At 43.4% G+C, this 25,390-nt stretch overlaps 1 protein-coding gene across 7 annotated transcripts in view; it reads left to right on the forward strand.

Moving 5' to 3' along the window:
* The window catches only part of PLCL1 (phospholipase C like 1), an 821,890-nt gene that overhangs the window by 444,903 nt on the left and 351,597 nt on the right, over nt 1–25,390 (forward strand). For 5 of the 7 annotated variants that reach the window (XR_002339304.1, XR_002339301.1, XR_002339302.1 and 2 more), the window contains exon 6: nt 22,237–22,306. The exons of the other annotated variants lie outside the window; for them this stretch is intronic. Coding sequence is in view for 1 of the 5 variants with exons in the window: in XM_021075726.1 (XP_020931385.1) it covers nt 22,237–22,306 (70 nt within the window). In the remaining 4 variants the exon portion in view is untranslated. The remainder of the gene's footprint in view (nt 1–22,236; nt 22,307–25,390) is intronic. 7 annotated transcript variants of the gene reach the window in all.

Raw genomic sequence — 25,390 nt, forward strand, 5'->3', positions numbered from 1 at the left:
AAAGGCAGTTTTGTAGGATTGATGTTATTCCATGTAGATAGCATCAGAACTGAGTTGAATTGTGGGACACCTAGCTAGTACTGGAAAATTGCTTGGTGATGTGGAAAAAAACACACACATTGGAATCGATGTCAGAATTGGAAGAGTTCAACCTGGATTATCAGAATGGGTCCAATATAATCACAGGCATCTTTAAAACTAGACGAGGGATGCAGGAGAGTTCAGGGTCAGAGGGAGATGTGACTAGAGCTACAAACCAAACAGTGACTTTGGTCATTAGAATGGAGGGCAGACATGGTCAGCTCTCCTATCCTTTCATCCTCTTCCCTGTGCTTCCTGTCTGGTGTTGGGTTGGAGAAAATGATTGGCACAGGCTGAGATTTCCTCGCTTGATGAGTAGTTGGCCTCTCCTCTCTCTAACATTGACTGTCAAATGGATGTGTCTATGGGGCAGGCAGTGTCCAAAAATGTGTCCTGGGCCAACGGGAGCTCTCGCTTGGGGTCTGAACTCTTCCTCCGCACTCCCCAAGACCCACCCTATGTGGTACACTACGTGACCTGTTGGGTTTTATTGACGTACTAGCAAAACTGCTACAACCAGCCACCTTCCTTCTTGTCCACTTACCACCAAGAAACAAATAGATTCTTATTCCTCACAAGGTGGAGATGTGCTCCACTGGCAATTTCAGCAGCATCAGTGCTTCCAGGGTTGAGTGACTGCACAGGTTTCAGACAAGAAAGGGGGAGGCTGTTCTTAGGACTTGATTTATGGCGTGAAGGCACCCCAATTCTTTGAGAGTTATTCTCTTGGGCCTCCTTTGGCTTCGGGGATGGTAATAACTCCAGAGTTATCTTAGGGAAGTTATTCTTTTCACAGACATTGTATTCCTCTGAACGCACCCTCTCTCTTCCCTCAGTCTTCTTATGGTTGTAGTGATAGCGGTGTTAGGGCCATGGGCAGAAAGGGCAAATTCAGGCAGCCCTGAGGGCAGCTGAAAGGCCCTAATAATTGGCAGTTCTCTCGGTCTCTAAACTTAGAATATGAGGTTGTTTTTTGTGTCGGATAATGCCATGAAAATCAGGGAGAAAAATCTCACTGCATTTGACACCATCCTAGATCATAGGCTAGAGAGGTGGCGTGGAGTCAGAGCTCTTTTGTCTCCCAGTTTAGCCCAGATACATGAAAGGGAGGATAGGCCTTGTTGGCTATATTAAGGAGTTGGGACTTTTTCTTAAGAACAATAAAAAATTATTAAAGGAGAGTGATTTGATCAAGCGGTAGAATAATCTTCTAAGATATTTTCTTTCCTTTCCTTTTATTTTCTCCTTTCTTCATTCAATTCTTATGTCCAGGTCCTTTGTATCTTCTTGTTCAGGGCTTTTGGTGGGGATGGAAGGTGGGCAAAGGATCATCTTCTTAATTATGAGAGGCTTTGTAGGAGCTAAGCTCGCAGAAGAAATAATACCTGTTTTGAGTGGGGAGAGGCAAGAGGGAACCTTGGAGAGTATCAAGAGAGAAAGCAACTTCTCTATTTCTGGGAAGTACCTACAGGAAGAGGACTCTAGAAATGGCAGGACCATACCTAAGCTCCTGACCCTGCTAAGAGTTGATGTGTGGACCTGCCTCTGGGGTGAGTGGATGAGGGAGGTTCCAGGTAAGGCTGGCTAAGCACAGGGATCTCAGCTCAGCCCCAGGACCCAGGAATAGCAGTTCCTCAGACTCTGAGTGATGGGAAGGTCTGGGCTCCTGGCATTCCCAGCATTTCAACAGTGAGCCTTGTTGGCTGAAGATCTAAGAAGCTTCTATCCTGTAGGGCCTGTGTAGGAACCAAAGAGGAGGATCCACCTTCATGATTGATAAAAACTGCAGATGATAAAAACTTGGGAGGAATTACATATGGTTTAGGAGATGTTCTTAAAATGCAATTTGATCTTGATAAATGAAAGACATGGGCTGAAGTCAGTAAAAGGAAATTTAATAAGGTAGCTCACACAGGGAAAAATGAAAATACAGGGTTCAACTGGGCAAAAGCTAGCTTCAGTAATACTGCCAAGTAGGCTTTTGGGGATTTGTCTATTAGTGAAATGATTATGAATCATGTGAGTCTGTTAAAATGATGATAGGTATATTGTTTTACATCTAAAGGAATATCACTAACAAAATTTCTTTAGAAAGACCATTTCACCATATAATTAAGTGGCTGCTGTAATTGAAGCAAGAAGGAGAGTAGGTTTGGAAAATAAAATAACCTCCAAACAACTCATATGGTTGAAGTGAATGGTCTCCGATGCCCAGATAAATAGGTAAAAGGAAATATCAAAATTGAGAAGGACACAGCATCTCTCTAGCATTGACAGGAAGGCCTTGAATTGCCTTAGTTAGAAAGACAGGAGGACTTTCTTCTTTGGATTTTGTTTTGTCTCTGCAACAGTCTCCTTTTCCCTGCCTCAACTGTTGTGTTGAAGATAGTTGTATAATCAGTGGAATATTCTGTGACTAACTGAAGACCATTATAGAACTGATTAACTGAATTCTCCTCTCTATTCTCACCCTGGCCCTTAGAAGTCAGGTACACATATCTAGATTTTATTTATTTATTTATTTATTTATTTATTTATTTATTTATGTCTTTTTAGGGCCATACCCACAGCATAAGGAGGTTCCCAGGCTAGAGGTGGAATTGGAGCTGCAGCTGCTGGCCTACGTCACAGCCACAGCAACACTGGGTTTGAGCCTCATCCTTGACCTGTGCTGTAGCTTGTGGCAATGCAGGATCCTTTAACCCACGGAGCAAGGCCAGGAATCTAACCCACATCCTCATGCACACTGGTCAGGTTCTTTACCCACTAAGCCACAACAGGAACTCCACACAGATCCATATTAATCGTAAATGTGATTCCTAACATACTTCCAACATACCTATTTATAGCTTCTTTTAGTATTTATTTATTTTTGTTTTTCACAAGGTAATAAGCATCTGTAAGCTCACCTCTTAAAACACAACCCAGGATGTTGCAATAATCTCCATCTTACCCATCTTATCTCCATCTTACTCCATCTTCTCATTACCCTTCCTCCTTGACCTGAGATGATCATCATCTAAAATAACCGTGTTTGGGAGTTCCTGTCGTGGCTCGGTGGTTAACGAATCTGACTAGGACCATGAAGTTGTGGGTTCAATCCCCGGCTTTGCTCAGTGGGTTAAGGATCTGGCGTTGCTGTGAGCTCTGGCGTAGGCCGGCGGCCTACAGCTCCAATTAGATCCCTAGCCTGGGAACCTCCATATGCCATGGGAGCGGCCCTAGAAAAGGCAAAAAGACCAAAAAATAAATAAAGTAAAATAAAATAACCATGTTTGTCATTTTTCCTTCCCCCCTCATATTTTACTTAGTTTTATTGCATCTATTTAGAATCCTAAAAAGGACATTTTAAACGTTATGAAGACTATCATAGTACATGTAATTGTTTGGGATTTACCTATTTTTTTTAACTTATATTACTGAAATGATCCATATCATATGTTATTGGTTATCAAAGTTCATTCACTTTTACTGCTGTGAAATATTCCACTGTGTGAATATTCACCTTTTCTCCTATTGATGGACACTTGGGGTATTTCCAGGTTTTGCTTCTGCAGAAGACTACAATGAACATTATAGTAGATTTACTCGGCTAGAAGAAAGAGTGTCTCTTGCATCATTTTCATTTCTGATGCTAAATTCACCTGTTTCTACCCTTACCCCACATTCTCTTGCAACTGCTGTTAGATCATTATATTCTTTCCCACCAAGACTGGTATAAAAGCTGTATATACATTGTATGAACTTCTTCAATGTCTGTTCACTTTTCAGGACAATCTCCTCTGGCTTCTGTACCCACCACTCCACCCAAACTACCTTTGCTAAGGTTATCAATGGTTTTCATGTTGCCAAACCCAATAGATATTTTCCTATGATCTTATTTGATCCATTTGAGCTTTCCCTCCTTAAAATACTTTCTTCCATGGCACCATATGCTCCTAGATTTCCTCTGTCTATAATTTGGTTCTTTCTCCTCCATTTGCTACTTAAAGATACATATTGGAATTCATCAGCGGTCAGGTGGTCTCTTTCTTTCCTTACTCTGCACTCTCCCAGGGGTGGCCCTGTTTATGACTACTATCATGGCAAAATTTATAATAGCGTCCCTTTTTGCTCTCAAAAGTGTCCCAGTTTGAATGACAAAATATATGTTTTCCCTTCTTTGATTCCAAAGACTCTCAGTTCACCCATGACTTATTTATCAAATCTCTTGCTATCGTCTTTTCCAGGATATTTTAGTCTTTTTAAAGTTAGCACTTCTAAAACTAGACTTCTGCTTTTCTGTTCAAAACTCATTTGTCCTCAGTCTTTAGCTCAGAAAATGGCACTGCCACTTAATTTCTCAAGCTCTAAACTCTAAAGGCATTCCGGTTTTGTTTTGTTTTTTTTTTTGGTGGGGGTTGTTATTCCCTGTTCTTCAGTCTGTCTTTCTCCAAGACCTGTCAATTCTAACTTCTTTGCTATAGCCAAAGCTGCTCCCTTCTCTTGCCTGGGAGCAGAAACGGGCTCATAACTGACTCCTGGCTTCTGTTCTTGTCCACCTGTCTTACCCGCATCCATACCCCTACCCTGATATTTTTTAAAGCGTGGAGCAGAGCTTGTTATTGCCTGCTTAAAAACCTTTCATGACTTACCACCACTTCTCTCAGAATTAAACCATGATGCTTTTTTCCCACCTCTGAGGCTCAGTGTGCTGTCTCCTGACTACCAGTCTAGTCTCAGCTTGGGCTGTTGTTTTCCTGCTCACCCGCCTCTGGCCACACCACGTCCGGGCTCTCCTGCAGTAGGCTCTTCCCTGTCCCAGTGCCTTGGCACAAGGATCGCCCTCTCACTCCCACCCACTGCCAACCTGGCCAACATGTATTTGCTCTTTAGATCTCATCTGGAGTGTCACTTCTACAAGAACGTGGCATCACTTTGTGTGTGTGTGCAAATGGAATTAAAAATCCCTTTTTTCAATTCTGAAGTAATACATTTTATTTTTTTAATTTAGAAAGTACCAGTAAGCAAAAGAAGTCACTTGTAATCCCACCTTTTAAAGATAAACATTAACATTTTGCTGTTTATTTTTCCAGATCTTTCATCTCTCTACACTAGCACATAGATACTTAGATGGCCCCAAGTCCTGTAATTGGTGAAAGTCATTCTATCCTGTAAATATCACATATAATTCATACCAGGACTATTCCTTCACATTAGAAAACTTATTATCCTTCTCAGCATCTCTAGGGATGCTCAGGTTGGACAAACGGTTCTGCTTACATCCTGCTTCCATTTCCGACTTCCACTGCTATCTTAATCTCCCTTGTGTCTGGTCTAGGCTCTTCTGTAGACTCACATACAGAATGCAGCCTTTATCCTTGATTTTGTGATTCTTCCTTCTGGGGGCTGGTGGGGAGGGGGGAGGAGGCACTGGGGGAACTGGAAAGGGTTACAGAAGAGCACATGCTTAACATATCTCCATTTTCAAAAATCCTTTAGCCACGTCACCTGAATGTGCTTCCCCATCTGAGCTGGTAAGTGCTGGCTGCCTTGCTGGCTGGTTCAGTCTCTCTCAGCCTATGCCTCTCCACACCCAGCCCTCCAACTGCCCCAGATCCGGTGTCTTTCCTTAGAGGGAGCAAATCAATGTTCTGTCTGTTGTGATGGCTCTTTCCAGATCCTTTTCTGGAAGGTCTCAGTTTCTACCCTCAAGCCTGCTCAGACGTCTTTCCCAAACAATGGTTATTTTAGGCTGGTGAGGAATCATGCCACCTCTCTAGTGGGCAGAAACAGTTCTGATTAGTTACCATTTTAAATAGCAGGACTTCCCGCCCCCCCCCCCCCACCGCCTTCTTGGCACATAGAAATGCCTCCCTCCCCCCTCCCCTGCAATGGTATCATGCAATATATACCAGTTAGAAATCTGCCTTCTTCACTTAACACTTGATGGTGACCATCTTCTGTCTACACGATCTGTACAGTGTAGGCAGTGAACAAAGCAGAGCTATGGTGGATAACATGCCCTGACATGTCATTGGAAATGCACAGTCTCAGGTTCCGTGCCAAAGCTAATCCACTCATAACTATATTTTGATCCCTAGGACATTCAGGGATACACTGAGTCTGAGACACACTGTAGAAGAGCATTTATACGGCTTTAACGAGAACAATTATTAAAATTAAGTAGCAATTCTTATTTTTTTCTTCTTTGGAAAAAATCTATAAAAGACAATTCTGGACTTTTATGTGGTTTAATTTGTGCTTTGACACACCTAGCTTTACTTATTAAATATGACATGGTAGCCCAAATGCAAAATGCTGTCTTAGAATGCAGTGTCTTCAGCAGCTCTCCTTCACGTCTCTCAAGGGAACTGAACTATCTGTGATTTTCACATTACTTTTTGATAGAAAATTAAAATAGCGACTGAGTGGTTTTTAATTAATACTAAATCATCTCTTACCTTTCCAAATATTTAGTATAAAATTCTAAATCAGACAGCTTTTAAAGCTATTTACAAATACCCATAAAAGATAGGTACCTTTTGCTTTTGATTCATTGTGAACATAATTACATGAGTATGAGCTCTTTAAAGAGGGACTATTATTACTCATAGTAAGAGTGAAATATACTCATTGGTCAGGTTAATGGAGTTGAAAACTGTGATATGGTCTAAGTTGGAAACCCAAGTAAATACAGGGACAAAAATTCCACTCTTGGTTCTCATGTTGCAGAAGATTATATGAAGTGAACTGCTTTTCTCTTAAAAACAAGGTTAACTTCACAACAGCTTTACTTACGCTTTGCTCTGTTTTAGAGCTTTTAGAAAGCATTAATTTAATTAATAAGCCACTTGCTGTGCTGAGGTAGCCATGTGAAAATCTTGGTTTTTAAAACACCTCCAATGAAAAGTCATCTAGCACATTTTTCTATTCACATTTGAAAAGTTTCAGTTTCCCAGCTGGCAAAAGCATTAAGTGTGTGTATGCTTCCAATTAGAGGCAAGATTTTCCCGCTGCGTGGTCCAAGGTTGCACAGTGGTCCTCAGAGGATTCATGAAACCCTTTCCCTCCATTTTCTCATTTTTTGCTGCTGTGATGGGGACGGTTTGCAGAACTTTGGCTGCTGAGCAAGATGTAAAGTTTTCTGACCATTAATATATTAGGAAGTAGCAATTCAATCCAAACAAACAGAATGCTGCATTTACGTTTTATTTCCCTGGGAATTACTTTCAGGAAGTCAGAGAGTTAAAAACCAGAAGGGCATTGTTCCACAAATGGAAGCTATTTGTTCCTGCACCAGTGGGGATTGTTTTATAATGTTCCTTTCAGAACAGAATTAAATAATACACTCTGAAATTTTTCACCAAGTAATACAGTTACAAGTTTCCACAAGTGCTAAAGGGAGGAGAGAAAAGCCAAAGTAAAGACTAAAAATTGTTCCTTAAGGCAAGTCTTTTTTTAGAATGAAGAAATCATTCCTAAACAGGAAATAAGGATATTCAAATATTGCGTGGAGTCTCAGGTGGAAATAGTCAGTTCACACTCTGGCCTCAGTCTGCCAAACATTCTCTTTTAATGTTATGATATGACACATATCACTTTGAAATAGAGACCTGAAGGTTGGTATGCAGGCTGCTTTCACATCTTTACAAGACATCCAGGAGCATTTCCTACTATGGAAATCAAAGGAACTGAACCTGACATTAAACAAGAAATATATCTGGAAAGAGATTAGCATATTTCTAAATGTTCAACACAGAGAAAGGACCTTTTGCACAAATGATATTTAAGATGACAGTAATCTTTCCCCCCCCCCAGATGTATCTGACATGCAGGTTGAATAAGAAGTCTATTCACTTATCCTGTAAAATATTTATTGGATAAAATTCACAGAGACCAGTTAATATTTATTGAAATAAGGAAAAAGCCATGTCTATTGGAATGTTCTAATGTCTCTCAAATAAAGTTAAAAATGGATAGGACCTGTGTTTCTATCCAATATATTTGTGATTTTAACATATTGTTTACATCAAAAAAATACGTGGACGAGTTCCCTGGTGGCCTACCGGTTAAGGATCCACCGTTGTCACTGCTGTGGTGCAGGTTCAATCCCTGGCTTGGGAACTTCCTCATGCCATGGGTGTGGGCAAAAAAAAAAAAAAGAAAAAAAAAGTGGAAATCTGACTTACATGAGGGTTTTCCCACTGTTTAGAGTGTGGTGCTGTGCTGCTCTGCAAAGTGCTTGCAGGTACCCACATCCATCCCACATCCACAGCACTGGGGAGCATTAGCTTTAAAACAAAAAAAGTGTACACAATGTGGAACCTTGTACAATCTCCTTGTGGTAGAAACAGAAGGTTGCAAAATACAAACATACCAAATGCAAAATCAGTTATTAAAATGGCCTCCCCAATGGGAAGGGTGACCTGCTCTCTCTAGTTCAAAGCAGCATTTCTCTCAGCACAGTGGCTGCCACCGTCTTGAATTGGTCTTACCTTTTCCAGGGTTGCCCTCCAGTCTGTTCTTCACACCACAGCCAGAGTAATATGTCTCTATAAGGTCTCTAGCATTTAAAGAAAATGGTGGTATAATATTCATGACATAAAATTGACCATTTTAACCCCTTTTAAGTGTACAATTCAGCGGCCTTAAGTACATTCTCATTGTTCTGCAGTCATCACACCATCCATCTCCAGAACTGTTTCATCCTCCCAGACCACAATTCTGTACCTCTCCCTGCTGCCTCCCGCCCTGGGTAACCATCATTCTGCTTTCTGTCTCTATGAACTTGACTGTTCCAGGTCCCTCACAGAAGTGGAGCTTTGCAACATTTGTCCTTTTGTGCGTGGTTTAATTTCATTTAGCATAATGAGTTCAAGGTTCATCCACAGGGTATCATGTGTGATTTCCTTCCTTTCTGAAGCCAAATAACATTCCATTGTATGTGTAGACCACATTTTGTCTATTTATTCATTGGCTGATGGACATTTCAGTTTCCACCTTTTGGATGTTGTGAATAAGGGGCTGTGACCACTGGTGTAAAAATAACTGTGTGAGACCCTGCTTTCAGTTCTTTTGAGTGTAGATCCAGAAGTGGAATTGCCCAGTCATATGCTAATTCTGTTTTTAATTTCTTGAGGTAGCACCGTGCTGTTTTCTACAGCAGCAGCGCTAGCCAATTTCTCCATACTCTTGTCAACACATGTTATTTTTTTTTTTTGGAGTTTTTATTTTTTATTATTATTTTCTTTTTAGGGCTGCATCCATGGCATATAGAGGTTTCCAGGCTAGGAGTTGAATCGGAGCCGTAGCTCTTGGTCTACACCACAGCCACAGCAACTTGGGATCTGAGCTGTGTCTGCGACCTAAACCACAGCTCACAGCAACGCCGGATCCTTAACCCACTGAGCAAGGCCAGGGAGCGAACCCGCATCCTCATGAGTGCTAGTCAGATTTGTTAACTCCTGAGCCACGATGGGAACTCCGTTTTGTAGTTTTTAATTAAATATTTTTAAATGATACTGATTCTAATGGTTGTACAGAATGATATTCTGAAAATCCTTCCTTTCGATTGCTCCCTACCACCTGCCTCGGGCCTGAACATCTCCGGCCCCTGCTTATTTTTCTAATCTCATCCTGGGCTTTCCCACTTGCCTTGCCAGGACATGCAAACCTCTTCCCTCTCTCAGAAATTTTACATTGTTCTTCCCTCTGCCAGACCTGCCAACTTCTTCATTTGTGAGAATGGCTGCTTATTAGTCTTTGGATTTCTACCTCCATAGGGTCCTTAACCATTCTTTGTTAAGGATGTCTCTCCTTTTTTTTGTCCTCCAGCACCTTGTTCTTTCCTGTCTAGCATTTATCACCATCTGTAACGATTTCATGTCTTGGCTTGTTTCCTGCCATTATTCAGTAAAATGTAAGTTCAATGAGGCAAACCCAGTGGCTCTCTTTACTGTTGCTTCCCCAGAGCCTAGTAGGCTCCTAAGAAGGGCCCAGCAGAGAGTTAGTAATCAAATTGCAAAATGGTCATGGAAATTCCTCATATATTTGTAGCTTTTTCTTTCTACAAATGAAGCACATGTTCAGTTTCTCGAATTTGTCAATCAAAAGCCTTCAGAGACTAAATTATTGTCTAAAATCTTGTAACGCTTTTCTTTTTTTGAACGTGTGCTTGATATGAACTAAATTACAGAATTTAATATTTACTAGGCTCAAAACTGCTAAACAGCTTATAGCTAGATTGGCTGCTTTCTAACAACTGGTGATTAAAATCACTTTCATTTAAAAAAAAAAGATCTGGTTGATACATCTAGAAGGCAATAACCACCTAATGCCATTTAATTTAAGCACTTTTGATTCATCCAGAAAGAAAAATGTCAACCATAAACTTTTATTTAAAAAATTATACCTGTTTTTTCCCCAGTATTCTTTAATAAATAAGAGAACACCAATTTTACCAAAATTGCCAAATTTGCCAAAACAGGTAATTTGAAGGGTAGGTGGGAGGGAACTTGAGAGGATTTAATCTCTACTAATTTTAATTCTGTTGTGCTCATTTTGAGTGGGAGACTAGAAGTGCCAGCATCAATTATAGGGTCTCTAAATTAAAAGAGTAGGTAAATCTCCTGGGATTCATTGAGTAAAAATGTTTTTTCTATGGATTATTTTAGAATGATCTATTTGCGTATTTACTGGTTGGTATCTGGATGTAGGTCATCTTGATTCATTCTGCTCAACATTTAATGTGTCCTTTGACCTGAAAACTTCTCCCTTCTGATCTATTCCTATCTTCTTTTGACAGTCTGTCTAGCATCTATTGTTTTACCTTTCTACAATTTCTTTTTTCCATTTTTTCTTTCTATCTCTTTTGTTATATATACCATGGAGCTATATTCACGCTTTCTAATTTAATGGTTCTCCAACTCTTATGTACCTCAGAATCACCTGGAAGACTTATTAAAAATTAATTGATGGGGTTCCCATTGTGGCTCAATGGAAGCATATCCAACTAGTATCCATGAGGATGTAGATTCAATCTCTGGCCTCGCTCCATGGGTCAGGGATCCGATGTTGCCTGAGCTGTGGTGTAGGTCCCAGACTTGGCTCAGATCTGGTGTGACTGCGGCTGTGGCCAGCAGCTGTAGCTCCGATTTGACCCCTAGCCTAGGACCTTCCAAATGCTGAGGGTGCGGCCCTAAAAAGAAAAAAAAAAAATTAATTGATGGACTCCATTCCCAGAATTTCTGATTCAGTAGTTCCAGAATGGACCAAGGAATGGCGTTTCTAACAAATTCCCAGATGACTCTGCCATTACTGGAATGAGGACCACAGTTTGAAAAAAACACTCTTCTCTGTCTTTGCTACTCAAAGCACATCTGAGGAGCAGCATGGTGCTTCTGAGACATTGCCAGGTGAGGAGACCACTGGCCTTTGGTCCATACTTTTGAGCAGCAAGGATCTAGAACAGTGGTTCTCAATTCTGAGTCCTGGACAACCAGCATTAACATAACCTGAGAATTTGTGAGAAATGCAATTTCTCAGGCCATATCTGAGAACCTACAAAATCAGAATATGCATTTTAACAAAATCCCCAGGTGACCCGTAAGCACAATATAGTTGAGGAGCCCTGTTCTAAATCACCTCGTCTTTACTACACCAATTTTATTATATAGCCCATCCATTCAATTTATTTCAGATAACATTTTAATTTTCTGCATTCTTTTAAAATATTTGATTACTTATTTTAAAATCATAATCTAATCTTTATTATGGATCAAACATCATATCGAAATATTTTGAGGCTGATAATATTCCTTCCCGATTTCCTTATTTGGTTTGTTAATCTTGTTCCTTGTATTTGTCAGCTGTCCTGTGGTAACAGGTAATCTCCCAAGTCTCAATGGCTTTATAAGAACAAAAGTTTATTTCTGGTTTATGTTATGTTGGCTGAAGGTCAATGCTGGTTCTCCTTCTGCTCCACGTCTTTATATCCCAAGAGGCTGAAAGAAGGGACTTGATATAGGCCATGCCTTTCTTGAGGTAAAAAGAAAAGAGTGAAAGGGCTGATGGAAGAATGGGTCTGACTAGTATCCACAAGGATAAGGGTTTGATCTCTGGCCTCACTCAGTGGGTTAAAAGATCCAGCGTTGCCATGAGCTGTGGTGTGGGTCTCAGATGCGGCTTGGATCCTGCGTGGCTGTGGCTGTAGGACAGCAGCTGTAGCTCAGATTTGACCCCTAGCTTGGGAACTTCCATATGCTACGGGTGGGGCCCTTGAAAGCAAAAAAAAAAAAAAAAAAAGCCACCTTGTCTGGATTTTGTTTTGTTTTTTAAATAACAACCTGAACTTCAGACCAAAGAATATTAGTCTAAAGGGTTATGAAAGTGAGCCTGGTTGTGATCAAACTCTATCATGGAACTAGTGGTGAGCATGTTTTTTTGTGCAGAGCGTTTCCGCCCAGGCTTTCAGCTTTGGATGTCTTTCCAAGCACAGCAGGAAGTCACGAGAGGGTTGTAAGCAGGCGAGTGGTGTGATCTGATGCATAGATCTTTCATTTTAGAAATAATGAAACATTTGGTGGAATATTTCCTATACTCATAATGTATGATGAAGCATAGACATAAAAAGTACACCCATGGACCCTTCTGATCTCATCTAAGTAACATTGTATCAATCAGTTTAATCAGCAGTTCATAATACTAGTTATTTAAACAAAATGGATTTCATATGCAGGACTATTAGCCACTTATGAAATTGCATTAGATGATGAGGCGTGAACACACGCAGGTAAGATAGAGCAGCAACTACAGGAAGCAGCTCCCATCCCAGAGCTGGGGGAACTAAGGGAAGAAGCTTGGAGGAGAGGCCTAACAGAGCTGACAGGGCTCTGGGCGGGAGCCACTGCTTGGCTGGGGTGTTAGCCGCTCTGGGACCTCACCCCAGTGTGTGTCCGTAGGGAGCACACATCCTGCAGGCTACACGGTCCTGCTTGTACTCCCATGCATTTCTTGAGAGTTTCACCACATAGGTGTGTATCCAACATTATATTGCTTAGTTTTCCCTTTTTGCTTTTTGGCTGCATGCTGAAGTTCCTGGGCCAGGGATGGAACCCACACCATAGCAGTGACCGGAGCCAGTGCAGTGGCAATGCTAGATCCTTAATCCACTGTGCCACAGGAGACCTCTTAGTTCCCCCCTTTTAAAATCATATGAATAGCATCTTCTCAATGTTTTCTCCTGTTGTATAGTTTCAGCTTTTCTTTTAGGTGAGTGATCCATTTTTTCAGTTAATTGCTTTAGCTCTTGTGTGAGGTGAGGGTGGGAGTTCATTTTTTTTTCTCACCCAGAGACCCAGCCTGGGCAGGGTCCCAGCCCAGACCCACAAAACCAGACGGCTGTTGGCAACCACAGAAGAGGGGTGTTCCTTCACTGGCCAGCAGTGAAGAGGAGTGTGCACATCTGATCTGCCCCATACAGCCCCTGATGCAGATGGACAGTATGTGTCTGGGGTGGCCTTAGGTTTTCTTATATTTTCTCACTCATAAGTATTTCTGTTTGGTGGCTTGTGATGGTTAATATTGTGTTGTTTTGTTTTGTTTTGTTTTTGGTCTTTTTGCCTTTTCTAGGGCCACTCCCGCAGCATATGGAGGTTCCCAGGCTAGGGGTCTAATCAGAGCTGTAGCCTCTGGCTTATGCCACAGCCACAGCAATGTGGGATCCGAGCCACATCAGCTCATGGCAACGCCAGATCCTTAACCCACTGAGCAAGGCCAGGGGTCAAACCCGCAATCTCATGGTTCCTAGTCGGATTCATTAACCACTGTGCCACGACGGGAACTCCTGTGATGGTTAATTTTATGTGTCAACCTGATGGGCCATGGTACCTAGGTGTTTGGTCAAACATTATTCTAGATATTTCTGCGAAGGTATTTTTTAAGGTGAGACTAACACTCCAATCAGTAGACTTTGCTTTACTCAAATTTGACTTTGACAAAAGTACCCTCCACAATGTGGGTGGGTTTCATCCAGTCACTTGCACCTTAGGACAAAAACATGGCCCTTGCCCAGAAAGACGAAGTTGTGCCAACCGGCTGCCTTTACACTTCAAGTCCAACATCAGCTCTTCCCTGGGCATCCCGGCCTGCTGGCCTGCCTGCAGATTTTGGACTTATGAGCCTCCACAAATATGAGCTAATCCTTAATTAAATAAATCTCTCTCATGTATTTTCTCTCTCTCTACTCCCCACCCCAACCTCTCTCTCCTGGTTCTGGTTCTCTGCAGAGCCCAGACTAAAGTGTAATCTGAAAAAATATCTTACTTGGGCTCATGCACGGAGCTTTGTGTTTGGTCCATGGTCGATGTTTCTGTACAGTGGAGGGGGTAGTGGGACACAGTCTTCCAGGCACTTGGTTCAGGGCTCTGTGAAGAAAGAAGTGGAGCGATGGTGGGGAGGTCACTGGCAGTCTTTGCTATAGATGGAAAATGACCTGCCTGTCAGGTCTTCTCTTCTCAGCATTCCCTTCTTTACCCAAAACAGCTCCAAGCAGTGGGTGCACTTCTATGTAGGAGAAAAATTTTTTCAACATTTAGTGTTTATCTTAGTCCATTTGGGCTGCTATAACAGAATTCCATAGACTGGGTTGCTTATAAGCAACAGGAATTTGTTTCTGAGTTCCAGAGTCTGGCAGGTCCAAGTTCAAGGTGCTGGTGAGAGTGTACTGCCTGGTTTGTAGAAGCTGTCTTTTTAGTGTGTCCTCACATGGTGGAAGGAGTGAAGGGTCTCTCTGGGGTCTCTGTCATAAGGGCACTAATCTCATCCCTGAGAGCTCCACCCTTATGACCTAATCAGTTCCCAAAGGTCTCACCTCCAAATACCACCACACTGGGGATTGGGTTTCATCCTAGGAATTTTAGGGGGACGCAAACATTCAGTCTGTGGTGGTGTGTGTTTCTACAGTGGACCGGGCTCCAGAGAGCATGTGTGGAAACTAGATGTGATAGCATTCTGTCCTCTCTCCCTGTGGACACACACACTGCACTAGCATCTCAGCTTCAACAGGCAGTGTCTCTATTTCCCTGTATGGGTGGGAAGACAGGCCTTGGGGCACAGAAGTAACCCCTTCCCCCGACAGGGAAGCAGTCATGCAGAGCTCTGATGCTCTAAGATCCATGAGGATGAAAGAAACATCATATTCCGAAAATACTCTCCAGTTGTCCACTTAGATGCCAAGCACCAGCAATTTATTATGTGAGGCTTGGACAAGTCCTTGGAGTTGGTAAGAGATTGATGGCATATGTAATGTCCATGCTCTGAGAGCCTAGCAAGGCGGTTCTTACCAAGAAAATATGTGGCACTCATTATATGCTTTGGAAAAGTGGGCCAATCTTGTGGTTTGTATTCTGGACAATCAGTGGATGAAATAGAAGAGCAGAGACTATTAAGTCATCTTTGTGGCTGAGCATTACTAACACTTGATGATCTTTTAAAGTCCTAAAAGTGACTTTTCAAGTACTTTCCAGAGTTGGAGAGCAAAAGCAATAAACTCGAGGACATTTTACATAGCTGAGGGAAAAAAAGTCATTTAAAGCATATAATCAGGTAAATATTTATTACCATTTGATGTGGCACAATTGGAAAATGTGTCTTCAAGGATGTCTCCCAAACTGACCCTCCCTTGAGAGTCAGTGCCCAAAAAGGGGAGAGATATTTGTCCAGATCTACTTTCAGGTCCCGCAAGGCTGTAAGGCCACTTCCAAACTCTAATGGAAGAGAGATTCCATTTGAATGTGTGGTATAAGGCAACTTGGTAAGTACACCTGATTTATAAGTAGCAGCATCAGCCTGTTAGAATTGTATAAAATATCCTCCATGCCTTAACTCATTTCCTTTCTAAGGGCACTATTAAAGGTGGTGTATCGACAATACATGAACAATTTAACCAGAGGCCAGCTTTGTAACGCTGTCGTATAAAGAGGTAAAACAACATTGAGGCATATTCTAACATTTAGCGTTGATGAAACCAAGCCTTGCCTTAAATGATATTCAGAAACAGACTTACGCCGGGGAGAAGAACTTTGCGCATTTTTCATTTTTAAAATGTGTTTACAAGTCATCGTAAAAAGGAAGTGATTGCTTTTCTCCCATTTTCTTTTTTGTCTTCCTTTTAAATGAAGCATGCCCTAACTGAGGTTGGTGGAGGTGGAGGGGAGCATTTTCACTGCACCATTTAAAATAAAAGTCTGCAAAGCCCTGAGTGAAGCTGAGTGGGCCTCCCTTCCATCCCAGTAACATTGGAGAAGAGGGTGGCTCCTGCAGAATGAGGTGGGGGGCCAGGGGAAGGGGGGGGAAACGACCCTGCAGGGAACCTCCAGGACATCTTAAAGGCTGCACACTGGTTCTTTCTTTCCCTCAAAGATGAAGTGAGTCCATAGACTAAACTGATGAAGATGAGACCTCATGCGGCTATAGCAACACCACTGAGCCCTGGGAAACTAGAATCAGGGCAGACCAGAGAAAATAGATATGGGTATTATGAAAAATGTGGTTTTTCTATTTTCCACTTCCTATCTCTTCTCTTCCCCTCTGTTCCTCCTTTCCTCTCTTTCTCTCCCTAATGGTTCGTAGCTACACTTGAAAAGTAAAAAGAAATGATTTTTTTTTTTGGCCACACTCGCAGAATGTAGAAATTTCTGGGCCAGGGATTGAACGCATGCCAGAGTAGCGACCTGAGCTGCTGAAGTGGTAACACCAGATCCTTATTAACCCACTCCCTAGAAACACTAATTTTAATAGCAAATTTATTTAAAACAATCTGTACCAAATGTTATCTTAGCATGGGATCAACGTAAACACTTGTAATGAGGTATTTTGCATTCTTTGGGGATTTGGGGTACAAAGTGTTGACGGTGTATATTTTGTATGCACAGGACATCTGCATTCAGACTCACCACATTCCAAGGGCTCAGTGGCCACATGTGGCTTGTGGCCACCAAGTTGGACCGCGCTGATCTGAGGGATGGAGGGGGGGTGTTGGTGAAGATGTGGTTGATTGCATTTTGGGGAGAAGCGTTTACGACGCTGTACTAAGAAATACTGTTCAGTGCTAGCTTATAAATGCCTTGATCTTTACTTCATATTTATATATTTAATGATCTCAATCCTATATAGCAATGAGGCATCAATCAAAATTTCCTGGTAGGGAGCCAGGTGAATAAATTGGCCAGGCAGAGCTTTCCCAAGTCTGTTGATGTCTCTGGGTAGACTGGGAAAAGGAACTCTCAGCCTGGCACCGTGGGCTGGAGCTGACACCTGTGGAGTCCACTCTGCTTATCACGACCAAGTGAGACAGACCGTCAAGGACTGTTAGGGAATTAATGTGATTCACTAAAAAAAAAAACCAAAAAACCAAAAACCAAAAACCAAAACAAAACAAAACAAACAACAGCTCCAAACACCTAAAGGGCATAAAGCAGCATAAAGGCAATAGTTGGGTAAAGCTAAGAAAAAATACTGAAGAATGTGTGTGAGGAACTATCTCAGAGAAGATATATGAGAACAAAATCATAGATGCCTAGTGACGTTTTGGGTCAGTTTTGCTTTTTAATGAAATGTGGCCAGTTTGGGGGCTAAGAAGACAGTCACACTTCCCTTCTAAGAATTTCCTCGATTTGAAGTCTTCAGTTCACTATTTGGGTTTGCCAGAGCCGCAGAGATTAGAACAGGGGCCGGGGGAGGGGGGGTAGTGGGAGTGACCTGTCCACCTGCTTCTAAGATACACCCCTCCAGTCTCTTCCCTGTGGAGCAGCCAGAGTGAATTCATGAAGACCTAAATCAGATTAATTCGTTCAAAAGCAAACAAGCAGAAATAGTCCAGAGAAACAGACGCTGCACAGGATTTTCAACCTACAAGGGAGGCTGTGGAGAACCCCTAAGACGAGGCTCCACCATGTCCCTCTGCTGCATCCTGAACAACTTTCCACATGTTCACCACCTCCAGCCAGTGGGCTCCTCGGACACTCTGTACTTACTCCCAGTTCAGGGCCTTGGCACTTGCTAGCAGTGTGGTGGGTAGCAGGGCGGACCTGGGAGCTGGACCAGTGGTGGTGCATCATAGGCAACCTCTCTTCGTGTTCCTCTGTTTCATCGTTTGTCAAGTGGCCACAGTAATAGCACACCTGCCTCATAGAGTTGATATGAAGGTGAAAGGAATTAATGCATATGAGCACTTCAAACAGTGCTTTGCATTGAGAAGTAGGAAAACAAAAACAAACAAACAAAAAAACAGTGGACTTTATGCAGACTCATTTAGCAGCAGAATGTGATCTGAACTGATCTGAGGCCACTGGTGTTTATTTATCCCATTTAGTGTGATAAATAAGAGATTCCTATAGAAATGGAGATAAGGTTTAGAGGGTGCTGCCCAGACTTTGCTGAGCATGTCAATACAATAGGGTATGTCCCCCCCCTTTTCCCTAAAACTCCCAAAACTCTAATCCTGACACTTATCTTGCCCCAAGAGTCTTGTGTAAGGGATCATGGACAGTGTTACTATTGTTCAAGATTCTGCTTACCTGGCACCTCTTCCAAGAGGCTTTCTGACCCTCTACCTAGGCAGCCTCCTTCTCTGCTGTGCCTTCTATTCCATGACCCTGTTGACTGTTCCCGTAGAACTTCTCACTACCTGCAATGATCTGATTTGTGTTGTGGCTTTAAAGACCATTGGTTTCCTGACAGGTCCAAGAATTATCCCTCTAGCAAGAAACTCTCCCCTGAACAGCTCATATTTATAAGTGACAAGCTGACCTTTCTGCTCAGATGTCCAAAAGTTGAACTTGTGGTCTTCCCTCCCCTCCCTCACTTTCCTGGTCTTGGTTCATGGCAGCTCCATCCTTTTGGTGTTTCAGGCCAGGATCTTTGGAGCCAGCAAATCCTATGGGCTTTGCCCTCAATGTCTCTCTGAGGTCTGAGCCCCTGTCAGCACTCTGCCCACTGTAGTCTGTGGCGAGTCATCTTGCCTGGGTTCCTGTGACAGCCCCGTCACCTTCGTGCCTCCTCCCCTGTCTGTCATGGGTCACTTCTCTGCGGTACCCTCCCAGGCTTCCTTTCCACCCACAGCAACCGGCCCCCTTCCCAGTCTGGCTCCCCCATGGCCTCCTTTGTGCTCTGGCCTCATCTGGTGTCCCCTCATACCTCCTTCTCTCCACCGGCCTCCCATTCCTCTTTCAGACCTTGTTGCTCTTCTGTCGAGAACGTGTATCCCCCGGGGCCCGCTCCCCAGTGTTTTCAAATACTTGTTCAAATGTTCAAGCCCTTCTCAGAGGGTCAATTAAAGTCACATGTCTCCATTGCCCTCACATTGTATCCCCAGTCCCCTTGCTGCTTCGAACACAGTCATAATTCACGGGTATTCATAACACTTAACACTTTCCAGCTAAGCTTCTGGGTCCAGTTTATGCACCTTCCCGGGTTTATGAGGCTCTGCCTTTCTGCTCGGTGCTATGGACGACCAGCTGGGAAGGTCATCTGGCACCACCACATCCTGGTGGCTGTAGAGGGGAGGGCTTGACGTTGCCTGAGAGCAGACTCATGGAGCTCCACCACCACCTGGTAGGGTGGCACGGAGGGGTCACTGCCCTGGGCAGCCAGGCCCTCTGAGATGGGTGCTACAGGCCCCTCACACCCAGCTCAGACACAACTGGAAGGAACCTTGCCCCAAGTCCCATGCTGCTGCACCTCTGGGGTTCCTATAGCTGCTGAGGATGGAGGCATTGCAGGAGATCTCTGCAACACTCATGCCAACACTGTCTCGCCTGGCCAGGCCCCTAAAGCTGCAGGCTGCAGCAGGGCAGTGGAGAACCCTGGGGAAACCCCTGTGCTGGGCTCATGGGCCACCAAGGCTGCTGTTTCTGTGGTGGGACCCGCCTCTCTTGCAGCTACCTGGAGAAGCTGGATGGCACAACTGTCAGACAGTGGGGTTAATAGTTCTTGGGGAAGAGTCTAATACATCACAAGAGCCTGTGGCTAAATTTTTCTTCCTTCCTATTCTGTTTATATATTGCTGAGTAACAACCTCCTTAAGGGTTTAAAATAATTACTTCTTTTGCTCTTGAAAGTGTAATCTGGCCAGGGGTTATGGGAGTGACTTATCTCTGCTGCCCTGGGCCTGGAGGATCCACCTTCAGATTTGCTTGCTCGCATTCCTGGCAGGTTGGTGCTGGCTCTTGGCTGGGAGGCTTGGTTCCTCTGTATGAGAGGCCTTTCTGCAAGATTGCTTGAGTTTCCCATAGCATGGTCTCTGGCTTAAAGAGCAAGCATTCCAAGAGCCAGGAAGTAGAGGTGGCCAATCACTTAGGGCCTAGACCTAGAACCTGGTACAGGGTCACTTCTGCTACATTCTTTCCGTCAAAGAGTTGAATTCCCATCCAGATTCATGAGAGGGGACATAGGCTCTGGCTCTCAGGGGGAGGAATGTCAGAAAAGTTATGGCTGTTTTTTTTCATTGAAGTATTGTTGATTTATAATAATATTAGTTTCAAGTATAAAACAGTGATTCTATATTTTTATAAATTACATTCCATTTAAAGTTATTACAAAATATTGGCTCTATTTCCTATGTTGTACAATATCTCCTTGTAGCTTATTTTACACACAGTAGTTTGTGTCTCTTAACTCCCTACCCCTGTCTTCCTCTCCTCCTTCCCTCTCCCTACTTATAGTCATTAGTTTGTTCTCTATGAGTCTGTTTCTGTTTAGTTATATACACTGGTCTGTTTTATTTTTTAGATTCCAAATCTAAAAGTGATATCATACAGCATTTGTCTTCCTATGTCTGACTTATTTTACTAAATATAATACCCTCTAAGTACATCCACCTTGTTGCAAATGGCAGAATATTATTCTTTTTATGGCTGCATAGTACTCCAGTGTGGCATGGTATGTGTGTGTATCTGTCTCACATTTTCTTTATCCATTCATCTGTTGAAGGAGATTAGGTTGCTTAATCTTAAACTTAGGTTGCTCCCACATCTTGCCTATTGTAAATAATGCTATGAATCCTGGGCTGCATGTATATTTTTGGATTAGTGTTTCTCTTTTCTTTGGATATATTCCAGGAGTGGAATTGCCAGATCATATGGTAGTTCTATTTTTAGTGTTTTGAGGAACCTCCATACTGTTTTCCATAGTGGATGCACCAATTTATATTCAAATTGTGGCTTTTTTAATCTGCTGTACTTCTTCCTTTACATGAATTGTTCTGAGACAAAGTAATTCATAAGACTTTGCATGAGACTGAGTAATTGGCTGTGTTTTTATGAGGCCAGAGCCAGCTTGGTCACCCATTCCCTTGTATTTGCTTCTTCCTTCCCTGCCTCATCCTCTTTCCTCTCATTCTTGCTTATCTGGATTTTACTCTCAAAGAAAGTGCCAGCCATCAGCTTTTGCCTCAGTTCCGTTACGCATTCTGGGGAACATAGCGCAAGTCATATACTGTGTATTTTGCTTTTTTACCTTTGTTTATTGTCTATCTCCCATCCTAGTATGTAAGCTCCTTGGAGCAGGTGTGTGTGTGTACGTGCATGCGCACGGGCACGAACCTGTATTTCATTGAGAGTTATATCCTTAGAGCCTAGAACAGTGCCTGGCTTATTGAAGATACTCAGTAAATATTGAAAAAATGGCTATTTGTTTGAGTATTGGTTATCTAGAACTCAAGTCTCCATGAAGGCAGGGACATTGTGGTCTCAACATTGTTGCCGCAGCTCCTACAACAGTGAGTAGCAACTACTAGCTCTCAGTCAATATTTTTATATGACTACATGAAAGAAACGGGGAGAAAGCAATGCATAGAATGTTGCTGGGGGAAGCATAGCCATTGCAAACTAGGAACACATCTATGGACTTTCCCAGAAAGGTCTGGGAACCAGGACAACTCAGAGGGGTCCACACAAGATCATCACACTTGAAAGGTAGGTGGCAGTTCCATAGAGACCTTCATGGGAACTTTGGAATGATCTTACACAAACATTGAAAAATTGAATTTTAATAGCCTGTGGAGAAAGAGGACCCAGATGTAGCCCCTGTGGCCCAAGACTCCTTCAAGTGCCACGGCCCACGGGGCTGTTCAGGCTGTTCTGTCCATCATGCCCTTGGTGTGCTTGTGTCTTGCAGGAATATGTGTCCCTAAGTGCATTACTTGGACCTTACCCCCCCTGCTTTGGCTGCTGGGAGTTTCCCCATGGTGAGTTTGGGGGGTGTTCGTTTTGCACGAGGATTTGTTTCTATCTTTTCCACCCACTCAACGTTTTCTTTAGAGTCGAGAGCCTGTATTGCCAGATACTGTCAGGCTTTTGCACTATGTCAGTCAAGGCACCGACAGAAAACAGGGCACCCTCCAACAGAGATCATTCAAGCCAGCAGCTGTTGGCAGAGCTGGGAGGGCAGGGGGCCTGTGGCGCCCAGCCCAGTTCTCCCCTGACAGCTGCGGCGCCTTGGGCAGAGCACAAAGGGAGACCCACGAGTCACAAATACAAACATTTCAGTTACAGCTTAAGCTAACACACGTGGAATAAAACTGTTCTTTCCTCCTACTTTACCAATGCGGTACTTGGGTAGTGACACAGAAGGCCGGGTCTGCATCCAGCATCATGGCATTCTTCCAACCGTGCTGCTAGAACAGGGTCGAGAGGGACAGCTAGCCTCTGTCCCCTCCCCCTCTTCACCTCTCCCAGGTCAGTGTGTGCAGCAAAGCCCTTTCTTTGCCAGCTCACGTGCAGATACCCTCGCCATGTATCCAAGCTGTGTTCCCAGTCGAACAAAGAGCTGCTCTTTGGCCACTCTGAGATCTAGGGGTGGGCACACCAGAATCACAGCACCCCAGCCACCCTGAGACAGAACTGGGTCTGCATGGAAAGAAGACCTACATAGACCTTGGAAGTGGGCTTGGGTCTCTTTAGGTAGGGAATTCTGGGTCTGAGTCCACAGCATGTTCTATAAATAGGCAGTTCAATAAAAGTGGGTGGGGGCCCCACTTGCCTGAATCTGCCAGCAGCAGAGCTGGACCAACTCTAGGTGGGGGGAGGTGGGAGGTTTGCAGACTGTGCTGGCTTGGAGCAGGAGCAGCGTTTTTCTGGAGATAAAGTCATCTGCAGGTAACCTTACAGGGAGGGAGCAGAGGGCCACAGCTTCCCTCTGATACCAGAGCAACCCCTCTGGCTACCCCCAGGGGGCTGGAGAGTCATGATGGTGGAGCTCCCAGGATAGAAGGGCGCAGAGCGAATCTGAGGGCAGAGCCAAGGTAGCGGGGGAAGGTGACATGGGTGGACAATGCAGACCACCTCCTCCCACCCTTGTCCACAGGAGTTGCTGTGGCAGGCCCATAGCTGAACATCACCTGGGCCTCAGGGAACGTCCTCAGGGAAGCCTGGGATCCGCCTACCCTTGACCTCATGCTTTTCTAGAGTTGAGCGCTTGAAGCTCCTGGAAAGCGGAAAGAGGCACTAAGGGCATTAGCTACAGTATTAATGGATGCTGTCATCTGGTGAAGCCCTTGAAAGAGTCTTTCACAGGGCATTGTTGAAAATCACTTCATTTTATGAACTCTCATTATTATTAAGAACACCCTGCTAATTAACACGAATAATCACCACACCCACTGATGTTTATTGTGTACTTGTTTTGTGTAAGGCATGTGTCAAGTCCAGTCATGACCTGTGCCCTGAGGAGCTTGGGGCCTAAGCAGAGACTTGGATTCTGAGTTTTCCATTCTCTGAATCTCTCCCCTTTCTCTCTTTCCTGCAACCCCCATCTTCTTGCTTCCTCTAGGCTGTAAGTAAGACAGAGTCAGAACCAAGGGAAGCTTCTCTGTGTGAGAGAGGTCAACAGCGAGAGAAGAGAAGGGAGGTTTTTTTTAAAAACCATTGTGTGAGGAGTTCCCGTTGTGGCACAGTGGTTAATGAATCTGACTAGGAACCATGAGGTTGCGCGTTCGATCCCTGGCCTTGCTAAGTGGGTTAAGGATCCGTCGTTGCCATGAGCTGTGGTGTAGGTTGCAGACACGGCTTGGATCCCGCGTTGCTGTGGCTGTGGTGTAGGCCAGCGGCTATGGCTCCCATTAGACCCCTAGCCTGGGAACCTCCATATGCTGCAGGAAGCGGCCCTAGAAAAGACAACAAAACAAAACAAAACAAATAAAAGCATTGTGTGAGGTAGCTCATGATGCAGTACCTAGTGAAGCAAATGGTGTTCTGGGGGGAGGGGGAGCAACTAGAGGAGGAGGGGAGAAAGAAGGGGGGAGAGGAAGAAGAACAGGTAATAAAAGGAGGCTGAGGGAGTAAACATAAAACAGGTAGAGAACTAAGGAAAGTTCCTCTTTCACACATGCCTTCATTTCTTGAGTCCACTTTTCCTTGTTTGTTCAGAAACCATGTGTGTTACTGAGCTCCTGCTCTGTGTGTCTGAGGTCTCTGATGTGCACGAATGCTTTCAGAGTCTCCCACGTTGCTGATTCCTGGTGTCTGTACAATTGTTTTGTAGGCAGAAACAATCCTATTTTTTTAGGACTAAGGTGAGGAGAGTAATGCAAGGCACTCACCTTGGGCACCAAAAATTTCAGTAACTAAGACAAATAATATTTTAATGTAGTAGTTTAAGAGAGTCAAAAATCAATGTAAAAAGTTGAGCAAATTCTCAAAAATCAATCAGAATCAGTATCTTAGGGCTAAAACAACAGAACAGTTTTGTTGCTATCAATAGCGATTATAGTTTCCTCATAATCAAGGCCAAAGGGAAGGGGTGTAGGGAAGGACTCCAGCCAGGGCAGCCGTAATTATTCATTATGTGTCGTTAGGTTGTGCACACTCTGTTGGAGCATCTACTCTGAGCGCGCTGTTAGGAATGATTCTTCGGTAGGTTCATGCTGCCATCTAGTGGCCATATGTGATATAAGCCAGCCTCACTGCCAGAGGCTCTTTTGGAGGGAAATACAATTAAATTCGAAAAGAAAAAGGGCAAAGAGATAGAAAAATATCAGGAATTCTCCAGATCAAGAAGTTTTTGGAGTTGTGCTCAAGTTCAACCCATTGTTTGGTATCTGTTTTTTTTTTCCCTTTATTAAATACAAATTGAGTTCCTTCCATGTTAAGAAGTGGGCTGGAGGCTGGGTATGAAATGATGAAAAAGTGGCAGAGTATTTGTCCTGGGAGAGCTCTTTCAGAGAGTCTGAGTAGGAAGGGATTGTACAATTCACCTACTAAACACAAAACAAAAAGAAGCCTGGAGAGAGTTGTAGAGATTGCGTGATTTGTCAAAAGTAATATAACTGGTT

The sequence above is a fragment of the Sus scrofa genome, chromosome 15 (genome assembly GCF_000003025.6).
Source record: "Sus scrofa isolate TJ Tabasco breed Duroc chromosome 15, Sscrofa11.1, whole genome shotgun sequence".
Lineage (NCBI taxonomy): Eukaryota > Metazoa > Chordata > Mammalia > Artiodactyla > Suidae > Sus > Sus scrofa.